We start from the raw sequence: 15,803 nt of genomic DNA on the forward strand, positions 1-15,803 counted from the left end.
GAGGCTTCAAATTAAAACGCGTAATTAAACGCCAGGCGAATTTCGTCTCGAAATTAATTTACGATTACCTTTCAACGTGTCTCTGCTCCGTCTTATCCGAAGTCGAATTTTCGAAATTGATTTTTTTCTTTGTCAAGCGATCTGGTAAGATCAATTTTGAGAAAAAAATGGTTCGATATTTGGGAATACTATATAGATAATACGTTGATGGAAGGCTTTTTGATGTTTCTCTTGTGCGATTTATTCTTTTGACAATGACGTTTGGTACGTGAAGTCTTGATTAAAAATGTCGAAAAAAATAATTGGCGTGATTTATAAGTATGAAAAGGAGTTGCTCTTATCTGTGAATATTTGAAATTATATGTATACATATCGAAAAAATATTAAATAAAATATGAAATAAAGAATTTTTTAAAATTTAATTCTACTATTTTTATTTATTTTTTTTAATGTTATAATTAGAAACTATTTGTGTTATTAATATTCATTTAAAAATGTAAATTAACTGTCATATTTATATCAATAGGCTTTGATTTAATTAATTTATATATAGTATACATTAATTATTAAATAGAGATTATAATATTATAGGATACATGACCCAATTATAGTATCTTCTCTTAGTTATCGAATAATCAATTAATTTGCTAAAAATTAGAAAATAAAATATGTGAAGCGGTTAAATTATAATATTTTTAAGATAAAGTTTAAATTTTTGTTTATATACATGTTTTTTTTTCGCAACACAGTGTAAATTATTTTTTTTCATTACAAAAACTATTAGGAAATAATGACATTAATCAACGATTGAAATAAAAATTTCATCGCCTCAAGAATAAGAATATTACAAATGATAAAAGTATAAAGTTTCTACTTTACGAAAAATTAGAAATAGATAAATAAAATAATAATTTATCATCGAAAGAAAAATTTTATTTTATATATAAATTATATTTTGATTAATATCAATTTCTTTTTGACAAATTATTCAGATAATATCCCATACTTTACTTAAATATTAATGCAAATAAGAATTAAAAACATCTTCAAATCACGCAAGAACTTTCAACTCATCCATAAATGAATTATCATAATTATTCCGTTTTAATCTAAATAACGATGCATACGATAATTAATTAATCTATCTTGGAGATTTAACGTTGACACGAAAATCTAAAAACCTTTTCATTGCTCGATTTTCATCATCCAATTAAAAAACAAATATCGATTGATTATTAATTAATACAATGCTCGTTTTTCTCGCCGCCTTATCATTTTTAATATCTCTTCTTCACCATTCTTTATTTTCTATATCCTCGATATCATTCGATAATCGAATAAAAACGAGCCATTTTATACCGATCGATAACATTTATTCTCAATGAAAGGAGAAAAAGAACAAGGAAAAATTATAATTATTCTAAATAATATTGTAAAATAATATTCTAACGATGCGATGAAACGTATTATCGGAATAAATTTCTGTTTCAGAATGTCAAAAGGCAGTACAGATTCCGGTTGGCTATGGCTCGCTTAGTGAAGCCTAAGATCCCACCGTCCGAGCCGCCCCTCATCTCTCCATGGCAGCCACGGTAAGTAAATTGACGCTAAAACAATGTTAAACCATAGACGCTTCGTTGCTCCTTATGCAATGCTATGCCAACACCCTGTCCCTCGACAAGTTTCCGTCTTGATCTTAATAAGTGGACGACAGTGAAATTAGTTTCGTTAGCATGGAACCTCGCGTGTCCTACGTGGGGTCTCATCCGTTTTCGGTTAACGGCCGCGTTCCTTTATCCGCGTTTACCCTCGTCAACGATTTTCTCCTCTCGGATTTTCATATCAAAGTTATCACTTTGTTCACGAATATACCGCATCGTAACTCGTTTTTCATCCCGGTCGCAGAGAAAGATTGCTTCTGCAGATTTTCGAGAAGGTTCGATAATAAGGTTTATTATGTTATATTCAGTAGATTTGTGTGTAACGAATATTTATGGGTAAATAGATAGATAGTATGAGTATTGTAATTATAAAATGTTCGATGGGGATATAATTCATTAATATAGCTATGTCTAAATTTGTTAACTGAGGAAGGTTTATATCGTTCGATATGTAGTGATTTATTTAAAGATCTTTTATTTCCTAATACATTGTTTTGTATTTGAAATAGCAAAGATTAAATTAAAGATCGAATTTAATTAAATAAATTTAATACAGTTTGTAATTAATATATGTGTCAATTGAACAATTAAAGAAACAATTATTCGTGTACTTATCAATTTTGCAACGAAATATTGCTTCGATTTTGACCATGTGCAAATCATTTGTATCATTTTTCATGATAAGATTCAGAAAAAGATAGTACATATCACGATATTTCAGTTTGATAATTCAATTAATTTTATTAATTAACGAAAGAAAAATTTATAAGAGAATATTTTTTTTATTATATTTAGAACGCAATTTATTAATATTTTCGATTGAAAATTTATAACATCGTGATTAGAACTTTGATTTAATCAAAATACATCATCATTGATCTTTCCTTTCGAGCATTGTCGAGCTTATTCCTCTGGAGAATAACCCTTTCTCGATCTCGAGCCTCATCGGTCACTAGGCCTTCGAGGAAAGGCTTGTTTGTAAGCATGCACGAACACTAGCCGTGTTACGCGAGAAATAGAGGTACTTTGTTCTCTCTTCACAATGGACAGAGTCCAGAGTTTCAGACCGCCCCTTCCGGATATTCGTTCCTCGTATATCTCCACCCAGGACGGCCACGTACTACGTGCCACTCTGGATCAAACGGTCGTTGAGAACTACGTACATACGTTGATGCACGTTTTCTTTTAGCAATTGCAAACAATGGAATTCATTTTAATGAAATGATAAAATGATTTTTTTTATAAGTTAATGATTTTACAATTCAATACATCATGATTATACGAATCATTGTTTGATTTGAGAATTGATTAAGAGAATTAGATAAAAATAAAGGATTGAATAAAATTTTTTCACCTTTTTATAACGTTTTGAATGCTTCAAAAATTTTATTATTCATGATTTTTAATAGCGAACGAAAGTTGTATTCTATGATAATGTTATGAATCTGAATTTGATTAAAGAATCCTTGATAAAATGGTCAAATTTATTCTTTAATTTAAAAATTATTGTTCTTATTAAATTATAACTTTTGTTCAATAATTTATAACAATTTAATTTGTGTTTTTAATAAATAATGTATTTTACTATTTAAAAATACTTTTGATTGAAGCAATTTGAATTATAGATTTCTTTGAACTATAATTAATATATAATAAAAATAAGGATTAAAAAAATAGAAAGATATGTTAAAATTTTCAATATTAAATGAGAAATATTATAAAAAGAGAAAAAATAAAATTTTGAAGTTCTTGTAACATTTTAAAAATTAATTTTACAATTTTATAGTAAGTTTTATATTTTTTAAATATGAAGACAAGAAGATTAAGAAAGAGTAAACAATTAAAAAGATTAAAAAAAGATTAAAGATTTTTTTCATTATTAGAAAATAATTATACAATTTTAAATTTTATCCCAATATTCATATCTATATTTATCATTAATATTATCTAAATAATTATAATATTTAACATTTTTCGAAATTAAAAAATATCTTTAAAACATAAAGCTTCTATAAATTAAAAAAATGCAAACAAATAATTTATTCTAATAATTTAATCTAATAATAATCTTGTCTGAACCATGATGCAATCGAAAAATCCCGATCAAATACACATCTATATCTAAAATTATCAAATATATTTTCCAACAAATAAACGAATCTCTAATATTAAATTAGAGAAAAATATTTTAATAAAAAGTATCATGAAATAAATCCTTCCTCAATGTCCACTTCATATTAGACTTATACATTTTATCCATGCTTAGCCTCATCTTTCGTTGATCTCCTTCACTCGCCAATAATTTCTTTCTACGTCTGGAATAACGTCTCGATCAACCTCGAACAGAATCAATCGAAGAATACACGATACACTATGGTCAAAGAGTGAACATTATCCGCGAGGGAGCTAATTGGACGGCTAAAGCCCGGCACGAGTATCCATTTTGATGGTTGGCGGCCAACGCCACCCGACTTATCCCTTTGCTGGCTCTCGCACATGTTCCATCGATGTATTGGCCGACCGTTTATCGCTGGTCGATAACACGCGACACGCACCTGCGCCAGAATTCTCTGAGACGCAGCGGTGGACGAGGTCGCTGTCGGTTCCCTCGTGACATTAAGGACTCGTTAAGGGGGTGGCCGTTCGACTTGGAAGCAACGTCGTGCGACGTGTAAGGAAGGGGAAAGACTGTGGAAGACCTGTTTCTTAAATATGTGTTTGTTGGCATGTTGGTACTTTTATGGGAGGTACAGGTGGTTGTTGTTTTCCGGGGTGGTTGATGTATGGGTCCTCGAGCCATAGTACTTCTGCGTTTCTCTGATTAGTTGGGGATTGTTTTGTGACTGGTTGCCGAGTTATACCGTGATTGGAGTTCCCTAGTTAAATATGAGGGGGAAAATTAGTTTTGTGAGAGGAGTAGAAGGGAGGGGGGGTATCAAGGTCTGGTTGAAATCGACTTAAGCTCGGGCGCGAGATCTAGATTCTGCTGGGATTTGGCGGAATCTCTTCCTCGTGTCTGATCGGTTTAACCTATTTTCTCGGATACTTCCTCGAGTTTACAGCGTGTTTAAAATTGATTGGAGAACGAGTTAATCAATTCTAGGAAATAAATATTCGAGATATTATTATTGGATATTAATTAACAACATATTTTAGTAATGATAATGTGAAATAATAGAAGATGATTTGATTAAACATATGGAATATTAAACGTAGTATGTGTTGTACACGTAAAGTGTAAGTAGTAGTATAAATTAGTATAAGTCAGGCACGCTTGATTCGTTGATTTTACGCGAATATGATGCTTATTCGTACTACTTTATTTGAAAATTGTTATTCTTATATTAAAAAATTTAGATTATTTCTTCAAAATATAGTTTTTTTACTGTATTTAAAGAAAAATGTAAATAATAAATTTTTTAATCAAATAAAATAATTTTTACTTATACATTATTCATTATTTTATTGCATGTAAAAAACACGAAAATGAAAAATGAAATCATATAGAACTTTTGAAAATTAATTATTACAGGTTTAATTATTAATAATTTTTTATATATTTAATAATCAATTTTTTCAAATTTTCTTCTTAAAAATCTATCGTATAAAATGAATGTGTAAATATTTATTTTAAATATCTCGATATTTAAAGTGATTGCAATTAAAAATAATGAATGAACGCAATATATAATGCAATACAATTAATAATTACTTATAATTTTGTAAATAATATATTGTGTAACATAAAATTGTTTACAAATTGTATAAGAAATAAATTGTATTTTTAAATAATAAAACTTCCTATAGAATTTTTATTTTGATTAAAAACAAAAATTAATTAAAAAAATATATTTTCTTACCGATAAGCACTTATCGGATTAATAAATTTTCATTTCAATCTTTAACGAATTTTTCAAATTCAAAATACAAATTTCCATAAAATAATAATGAAAACAATTCTGAAATCTAAATTTTTATCGACTCTCATCTCTGTATCAATGATGATCCAGCAAAAAAGCTCACGAAGCTTCTCTTAAATATATCTATCATTCTTAATAACTATATTTAACAACTAAACAAAAATGGACAGAATTCAAAATTTCTGTTTAAAAAAAAAATCTTAATTCGTGATTTCATTTTCTAAAGAAAAATTTCCGATAAATTCACGTGACGAGTTTCACGACCGCACTGTTAGGCCAACGATTACCACGAAAGATATAAAAGCAAGTCAAGTTGAGTCAAGGTGACGAAAATGAAGGAAGCCGAATCCATATCTTCCATCGTCTTTCCTGTTCACGCGGGGTAACGCCTGTCTCGTCGGAGACGTGCTTCCAATTGCAAGGTAAACCAAACCTGACGTTTCCATGCCGCTGCTTTTCATTAAGAAGCCAAACTGCAACCACACGTAACAGACTAGCCGCGTTTAACATTCAGCTCCGCTCCTGTTCGCAAACCGCCTCCCTAAGCGGCAGCTTTTCACCCTTCTATCAACCTTCTGCCAACCTCCCGTCCATAATAAAATATTACGCACGTCGATTATAAGCGTAATTGCCGGCCTAGTCTGTGGAAATATGTTCCATCAATTTCTCGATCGATCGACGTTCCATGATGGTAATTACTAATTTGTATTTTTGCTGATATCGATAGGGGTAGCAGAGTATTCAGAAAATTGCTTTATAACGGTATGGCAACAAAATATGTAACATATACGTGTATATAAGTTATTTAAAATGTGGTTCGATATTTTGGAATAAAATTAATATTTTAGTTTGGGGAACGCATTATATAATTTCATTATGCAATTTGAATTTTATCGTTTTAAAGAATTTTGATACGATTCAAGTATCAATATTAAATTTTAATAAATAATTTAACGGGAATGCGCATGTTGAATTTGAATTATTGAATTTAAAGTTCATTGTTGTCAATTTTATTGTTTCAAATTATACATTTAAAGGTAGCAGTTTTTGATGCTTTATAGATATTATAAATAATTATCGAATCCAATAAATATACGATTAAAGAGAATATTCGAAGTAAATAGTATACGTTACTTGCGTTATCAAATTTACCATAAAAAGTTTGTAATTCTTATCTCATAAATTTTATTATAATTCTAACACTATTTCTACATAATTATCGATTATTTTATTGCTTCATAAACATAAAGTCAAAAGTATTTCTTTTCCATCGTTTATTATTCACGTTAAAAAATTCGCATTTTATTTCATCTCTTTCTTTTTTCACTTCACGTGATATTTCTTCAATTTTCAGCATTGCTATTTTTACTGAAATATTTTTCTTCCCTGAATTCAATTTCATATAATGGTCGAACGATGCTGACGTCAAATTTTTCCTTTTTAAACGAGTTATTAATTTCATAATTTTTCCGTCTAATCAAGATAAGCGGGGAAGCAATATTGTATTTTTTTTCTTACTATTTTCTTTCTTTCTTTACTATCTTTTTTATTACTAAGACCGGCCGAAGAATCCTTGATCCTTTTCTCTTGCTTAATTTACAGCATCTGAACGTTATAATACATCAAAGTGAATCAATTAATCAAGACGTGAATATTTCTTTCATGAATCTTGTAATTATTGCTTGTAATCTTGAACATCCATTCATTTTATCTATATAAATTTGCATTGCATGTACAAATTTTTCATCGTTAATTTAAAAATCATCGAATTTTACATGAATTTTTTGCCAGCTTGTTCATTTAATAATTTTCAATTGAAGATTATAATACATCTTTTTCGAAGAATGTTGTACTAAAAGTTAAAATTATTGAAGTTATACAGAAAAAACAATTATTTCTTATAATGATATAATATTAAATTAATGTAAATTATACAAATATATTATTAATATAAATAAATTTTTAATTTTTAAAAACATTTATAAACTTAATAATTAAAATAATAATAATAAAAATAAATAAATATATATTTAATAAATGAAAATGAAATATTGTTATCGCGAGCATTTAATATTGGCCACAATATGATCAACGCAAACATGGCGCAGGAACTAATAAGATAGTCTTCGTCAACAATATCGAAGATATCGAGTTAACAAGAGTCATTTCCTGAACGTACATACTTCACTTTATATATATATATACATAAAGTTATATATAAATATAAATTTTATTATCAACATTATTAATAAATACTGTAAATGATTATTAATAAATACTGCAAACTCAGATATATGCAAACAAGATGAAGAAAAAGTTATTTAAAGTAAAATAAAATATAACGATAATTAAAATAATCACAATAGTGATTTATCATTCCACTTTTAAAACAATTAACATACGTTCTCCAAATATTTCTAATTTTAAAATCTTTAATTCTTTTGAGATTTTTTCAACTTTTATTGTTTTTTATTATCTATTTCTAAAAAAAAGATTTTAAAATTACTTCTTTATAATTTCAATTTTAATTATAAAGCTTTAATGAAAATTAATTATATTATATTTTTCTCTTAATCTTGTATAATTATATACTACAATTAGAAATATATATATAATATTTACAATGAAGGAAATATTTGTATATTGTACATTATATTATCAACATTAATAATAGTAAATATAAAGAAATAAATATTGATTAGAATATTAAATTAAATTAAATTATACATTTTGTTTTGTTTCAATTTAAGATTTTAAAAAAAGTAATTTCATAAATAGATAGATATAGAGAGATAACACATAATTTAATATATAAAAAATATAATACATAAAATTCGATTTTCTATTTTTCAGTTTCTTTTATAATTACAAATACCTTAATATATACGATATATATACAATATATATCAAAATCAAAAAGACAAAAAGCCTAATGGATTCTAAGAAATAACTAATAAATACAAAGAAAAAAAAATTAACAATTCTAATTTTAAAAGATTTCTCCTTTAAAAATCAAAAAATCTCTAACTTTCTTCGCTACGATCTTCACATTATTTCCAAAATATTTATTCTCTTAATCTAAACTAATTTATTTTATGAAAATGAAACATGCACTTCGCGTAATTAGAATTAATTCGATCCCCAGTTACGATGAATTCATAACTTTCTCTGCTATGATCCTCGTATAATTTCCAAAATATTCGTCTATTCAATCTCTAAAACTTAAAATCGGCCGCTTAATAACCTGCACTCCGCGTAATTGAAATTAATTCGATCCCCGCGATGATTTTATTTTTCTTTTTCTCTCTCTCTCTCTCCCTCTTTTCCTCTCTCTCTTTCTCTCTCCCTCTACCCCGGCTTTCTTTCCCCCTGTTTTCCGTCGAGCGTGCACTCGGTTTCAAGTTCGTACTTTCGAGCCAATCCAAGAGCGGTCTAGAGTTCTCAGACCCGTAAATCCTTTAAGTGTCTCCCCGCTTTTACCACTCAACCCTTGGAGTGTAGATAACAGAGTGAGGAGGAGTAAAGCGAAGTACTTACTTGTGCAGTTGTGCCATTTTTCTTTGCGCGGCGGCTGCCGTTGCGCGCCATTTTTTATGCGCATCTCTCGCGAGCAATTTAACCGACCGGCCATGGTTTGAAATAAATATTCTTTGACACGCGATGCAACCACCGGTCATCAATGTAAATCCACACAGTGCGTCAAAATGAAATTTTCCTTGTCCGCGTTTCGATGAAGAAATCGTTAATAATTGAAAATAGAGAGCACGAAAGAAATTCGTGGAAATTTTCTGCAACGTTGGAGGATTAATTCTCTTTGTATTTTTTATTCTACAATTTTTTTTCATCGATCGATGGATACGTTCGTAATTTTATTAATGGATTAATTCTTGCGATTGAAAGATATTATCGTGAAAATCACGTGATTCACGATAAATTGATCGTTAAACGGAAAATGAGATGAGGTTTCTCAGTCTGATATCTATTGCCGGGCGTTCAGAAAGCAAGTTCAGCGAAACGTAGTTACAGGTTCTGCACAATTTGGTCGAAAAGAAAAGTGGGTTATAACCACTTCAATTATCTCTCATGAAGGGAAGTTGATCATTTCTCAGAGTAATTGTTGAAGTATGAAAAATTCAGTCGCAAAGTATTTTTTGAATTAAATCCATTTATTATATAGATAGAATTTCGAAATAAGTATTTTTTAATTACTTTTTATTATTTCGAGCATGAAAAATAACAATCGTTTGTGAATCAATTCAATATTTATATAAATAATAAAGAGAAAGTCTAATATATTATGAGAATCAATTTTAAAGTTATCAAAGTTGACGAACCATCTCTGAAATCTCTAATTTTCTCGAGCAGAAAATTAACGAGCTCTAATCCGAAATATGAGTTAAAAAAAAAATCAACATATCCAACGTCAATTCAACTTGTCTCTCTTTGAAAAACGAAGAAAATAAAAATAAAAATAAAAAAACTTCGAAGACGAAATCAATTGCAAGTACTAATCTTGGTCACGCGATCTGAAATATCTGTGGACGAAAGGAGAAACTCTCGAAAACTTGTAAATTAGTTGGTTTTCTTGACTCCTCAAGTCGAAGTTAAGATGAAATCGGTATTTTTTCTTTTTTTCAAAAAGAGAGAGAGTTCGAGGAAGAAACAAAACAAAAAAAAAAAAAAAAAAGAGAGAAGAAGAAAATTCCAAGACTGAAAAAGTTCCCCGTTTGAAATATCCATCCATCTGTCGATATACAAGTTCGTTCGACTGGCTGTTTCTGGCATTAATTAAACGAATTTCGAGATTGAAAGAGATTGGTCGAATCGAAAAGTGATCATCGAGGCAAAGCAAAATGCAGTGAACAGGAAGAAGTGAACCGGATGAAAGTGATGAAAATTTCGTCAAGAAACGCGGTAAATATAGAATGATTTTCTTGCTAGGAGACTCAAAGTCAATGCCGAGGGATATCGTGATATACAGGGTGAGCCATTTAAATCTATAATTTGAAATTATTTATAAACTCTTTATATGAACAAATTAAATAAAAGTTATCAAAGAAAATATAATATAATAATAATAATTATTTATTTATATGTGTATTATAATAGTATATATTATTTTGTCATTATTTCTATATAAGTATCAAAATATATGTTATTGTATATACTTGTATATTATAATAATAATTATTTTATTTTCAATTCATAGTAAATAATTCATTATATATTATTTATGTGATATATTATTTTATAATTTTGATTATAATATAAGAGAACAATGTTAACGTGATTGTATTTATAGAATGTTTTATAAAAATAGTGCAAAACTTAGTATACAATATGTACCATTCCTGTAATAAAATTAATACATTAAGTTCAAATAATATACTTAATTAATTTTTATAAAAGATTTTCATCGATATCTGTAATTTGTAAAAAATTTACAATTTCTGCTTGCATAGCATTGCTATTCGTTTTATATAAAATGCATCTCATCATTTGTAAAGGAAAAAGGAACGGATTATTATTAAATAATATAAAATTAAATTAAGGAATAATTGTACACAAAATAAAAAAAAAAATACTTAACAATCTAAGATATGTCAGAAAAAGCCCTTAGTTCTTTGTTCAATATTTGCAATATCCTATATCATTTATAACATGAACACATATATAATATAAATAATAAAAATTCAAAATGATTTTCTGTAAACTCTTCACACAATCCTACATTCGTTCATACATGATTCTTCATTATCCAGATAGATATTTTCACTTTTCAATTATTCCAATAACCAAAAAGCAAAGCTGAAAGCATAATTTTTTTTATTCTTCGTTCCTTTCTCATCTCAAAATCACTCTAATGGAACACCTTATATATATAAATAAAAAAAAAAAAAAAAGAAAGAAATACCATCCACGAATTTTCAACGAGATCACCTTGTAGTAAGGTCGAGGCTGTTCGACTAGGCGCGCTAGGCGCACCACACTGCCGACCACGTGCACCAAGCCGCCACGAAGTTACTTTGTAGCGGGTTCGAGAAGGCCGATGGCGTCGCCGAGCACTCGAGCCGGCGTGATTGTAATATAGGTCAACGTTTACACAGCTGCTTTAAGCTGGATTTACTGAAGAGCTTTCACCCTGCCACGCCAACCGGGGCAAACTGGGACGGCAAATACATTTTTTCCTCTTTCTTTTTTCTTTTTTCTTTTTTCTTTTTTTTTTTTTCGCCCTCCCCGTCTAATGTCTCTATGCGCGTGTTTGTGTACGTGTATGCGTGTACGAGGAGGAGGGAGGGGGAGGCGTAGGCGTCGGGTACAAGTGGGTGGTATGTGGCGGAGCGAGGCTGTCAAGTTTGTACACGGCGTGTGGCAAAATCGTGGCGTGATCGGGAAGACGAAGATTCTTTGAAGAAGTCTTTCTTGAAAGGAAGAACGTTTCTCCCGGGAAGATTGGATTTTAGGAATTTTGTGGATGCGTGGGTATTGACTGCGAGTGAAGGATCTTTTAATGTATTTACAGCTGGTGATTTCATTATAAAATTTATAAAACGGAAATTGTGAGATTCTGAGAAGAAGAATAAAATTGCAATTTGATTTTTGAAATAAATAGTTATAGAAGTTAGATGTATTGATGAAAAGTTAAGATTTAATTGTTTTGTGAGAGTTTATTTGCTTTTTCTCTTTTTATTTAATGTTTGTACAAGTATTATTCGAAAAAAAAATTATTTTTTATATTCTTTCTAATATTTATGTATTCATCTTAGAGGATGAAAAATGTAAAGAAATTCATTAGTTTGTTTCTTCTGTTTTGTTAGTAAATATGTGATACAAAGTTATGGATTACGATAATATTAAATAAGTACAGTTTATTAAATAAGTATACTCTAATTTATAAATATATGAATTTAAAAAAAAGATAAATTTATAAATGCTCGATTAATTTATTAAATTAAATATTATGATTTATATTAATTGCTATTATTAATCGATATCACTGATAATTGGTTTATTTTTGGTTTATTTTGCTTTAAATCGATGAAAAAAGTGTATTAATTCAATTGACGATTTATGTGGTAACAAATTTTGAGACGATGTTAATGATAGATAATTGATGGGTTTTAAAAGTGTTTTATTACGATTGAAAATGTTTTTAATGCGTCGGTCCGTTAAAATTATTTAACGGAATATCAGCGAAATATAATTAAATATTCTGAAAATATTAATATTATTGCAAGATTCGTAGGAATATATTCGACGAGGAAATTTTTGTATAAAGTAATGAGAGGTTTGGTTTCAAGCGGTTTTTAATAAAATAAATAAATTGGAATAAAACCTCGTTATTGTATTATTTTATATTCATTATGATTTTTCACGATATATAATTTATCGAATATTTTGTGGAAATACGATAAAATTATCAAAACATTGTTTAATTAATCTAACGACACATATTTTAAATAGATTGTCATGTATATTGAATTATTTTATTTCATCTAAATTTTATCACATTTTCATTCTTTCAAATATGATATTCCATGTAATGAGAAAAAAGTAGAATTAAGGAGATTGAGATTTAATACAGATATAAAATTAAAAAATTTGTTTTTAAACCTGTATCTCATACCTGTATTTTGAATTATTTACTTTATGATTGGAAATTTTTCTTTTTCTGAGATTTATAGTTGTTCTTCCGTCACTTTGTGTAAGTATAGTAATGATAAGCTTTCTAATTTCAATATCGAGTTCTTTGTCCCTAGCCATTTCCTCTCTCTATAATATTTCTTCATTTTGTGCCTTGATAAATAAAACTGCTGACCGCTCGCCAAGTCTTTTAAGCTAGCTTAAAATATAGATGCTATCAAAAAACAATTTTGTGAAATATCACAAACTAATTTAATTATCATAAATTAATCGTTGAAGAAACGAAAATTATCACAAAAGTAAATAGAATTATATGTTATAAAAATTTATTACTTGAGAGAAGACCACGTATTTCTGTACCAAAAAAATTATATATTAAATATCTATAAATTATTATTTTTATTAATTCTATAATTTATATTCAATTTGAGATAAAGACTCTCTAATTATTTATTGTATATTATTATTTATAAACAAAGACTAGATATAAGATTATATATAGATTTTTTAATATATTTAAAAAATTAAAGCATGTGTGTTCTATTATCAAAAAATTTTCTTATTTTCCAATTCATTTGGGTAATCTATTGCATATTCTATTTTAGTAGTTCTATTTATTAATGTACAAAGTATTTGATTGCAGATATCTACAATTTTTTTTTATTTTTCAAGTTAAAATAGAACGAAAATGAAATTGTATAGTTACTGACAATTAAAAAAATTAATGAAAATATTCTTAGAAGCGAGAAAACTTGTTTTAATAATGATAATATAAATATAAAATAAATGAAATAGTGAAGAGTATAATAATTTTCAAACTTTGTGTGTTTATTATTATTTTTATTATATAAATATAGAAATGTAAAATTAAATAAATTTAAATCTATATATTTTCATAACAATTAAAGTCACGTAGAAACTTATAAATGAAATTTCGACTATTGATATAAAAAGCAAAAAACTAAGAATTTTCTTATTAAAATTTATTCACAAATTAAAGAAAATCATGCTATTAAAGTCACTTATTATTTCATTTTTATATCTCAATTGGTTATCAACATGAATTCAGAAATCTTAATGCTTAAAATAGTGCTTAAGACAATGCAAAAATTATGAATTATCTATAGTTCAATGACATACTTTTTTCTAGAAATCTGTTCTTTCAGAAATTTATGTTTATCACTTGTCTGAAGATTAAGATTAGTTAATAGAGTGTAAGATTCGAGATAACGACAAAGACAGAGATAATAAATGATTAAAAGTCATTCTTTAGATATTTTGGAAACTAGGAAAGTATAAGAATATGTGTCAATGTATATGTAGATAAATAAAAGAGTTTTTTAAAGGATAAAATTCAGTGCTTTTAATGATTAATCACTTATTAACTGGAAATTATCATTTTCTATAGAAATATAATGGTTTAAAATTTTCCTAATTTTTTAATAGAATTTAATCAAAAATTTGTACTCCTTGAGCTGTTTTCAAGATTATTTTCATCAATTTTGATTTTTCAATAATTAAAAAACAAAGTTTTAAGTGCAATTTATTTATTTTGTCATTTTTTGAAAAATTTCTTGAATATTGAATTTTTTAATATATTATTATTAAACATCCTATTTAAATAAAAGTTTCATATAAAATATAAAATTTTTCAATATATTAAAAATAATATATTTTGTCAATAAATAATATTTGGATAATAAAAAAAATTTTCTTTCAAATTAATTTGAATGGAGTAACATATATTATATTCAATCTTGATTGATTATTGATAACATAACAAATGTATAAAGAGAATTTTATTCTATAATTTAATAATATATATTATTAATTTATGGACATAAAATTATTAAGAAAACAATCATTTTAAATTTATCAACAATTTCTCATTTAATCACAAAAACAGATCCATTACATGTATCAATTAAGCAAATAGGAAACGAGTGATAATTGAATTAAAATTAAGTTAAATAGAATCAACTTCACACCTTTGAAACTTCTCCATATCCATTATTAAACAATTTTCAAAATTTACACATGTAAGTATTACACTCGAAATTAATTTCATAAACAAAGTAACTTTTGGAGCGTTGGAACCATGAACGAAACGGACACAACGAAACGCTTTCGTCGCCCTTTTCCGCAACAACGCGAGTCACACGGAAATTTCAAACGGAAATACCCCTCTGGCATCTCGTGCAAAGCTACGAAATGAAAAACGATACATTGCTCTGGCCACGTACATTGCTCTGTGAAAAAAAATTCGTCGAAGTTGGCCGGTCTTAAGCTCGGAACGATGCTGTTCGAAAGGTTAATTCGACTTTCATGGCTTTCGGTTTAAACACGAGGAATGAGAAAAACGAAGAGGAGAGAGAATGGGTCAGAGGGAGATGAATAGGTAAGTGCGTTTCGATGCAAAGAGCGAAAATGTATGTTTTCGTCCATAACTAACTGGAATGTTTGTTAATTTTAAACATAAACTTAGTAATATATTAAGGTTATTTTATTTTTTTTGATAATTTGGAATTAGTAATTTTTGAATATATTTAATATCTCTTTCTTAATGATTCTATTTGTA

General features: G+C 27.5%; 1 protein-coding gene across 4 annotated transcripts in view; it reads left to right on the plus strand.

Moving 5' to 3' along the window:
• The window catches only part of LOC408822, a 698,419-nt gene that overhangs the window by 165,195 nt on the left and 517,421 nt on the right, over positions 1-15,803 (plus strand). For all 4 annotated transcript variants that reach the window (XM_026440819.1, XM_026440818.1, XM_026440820.1 and 1 more), the window contains exon 2: positions 1,492-1,592. In XM_026440819.1, the coding sequence (XP_026296604.1) occupies positions 1,581-1,592 (12 nt within the window). In that variant the 5' untranslated portion in view covers positions 1,492-1,580. The remainder of the gene's footprint in view (positions 1-1,491; positions 1,593-15,803) is intronic.

This window comes from Apis mellifera, linkage group LG5 (genome assembly GCF_003254395.2).
Source record: "Apis mellifera strain DH4 linkage group LG5, Amel_HAv3.1, whole genome shotgun sequence".
Classification (NCBI taxonomy): Eukaryota; Metazoa; Arthropoda; class Insecta; order Hymenoptera; family Apidae; genus Apis; species Apis mellifera.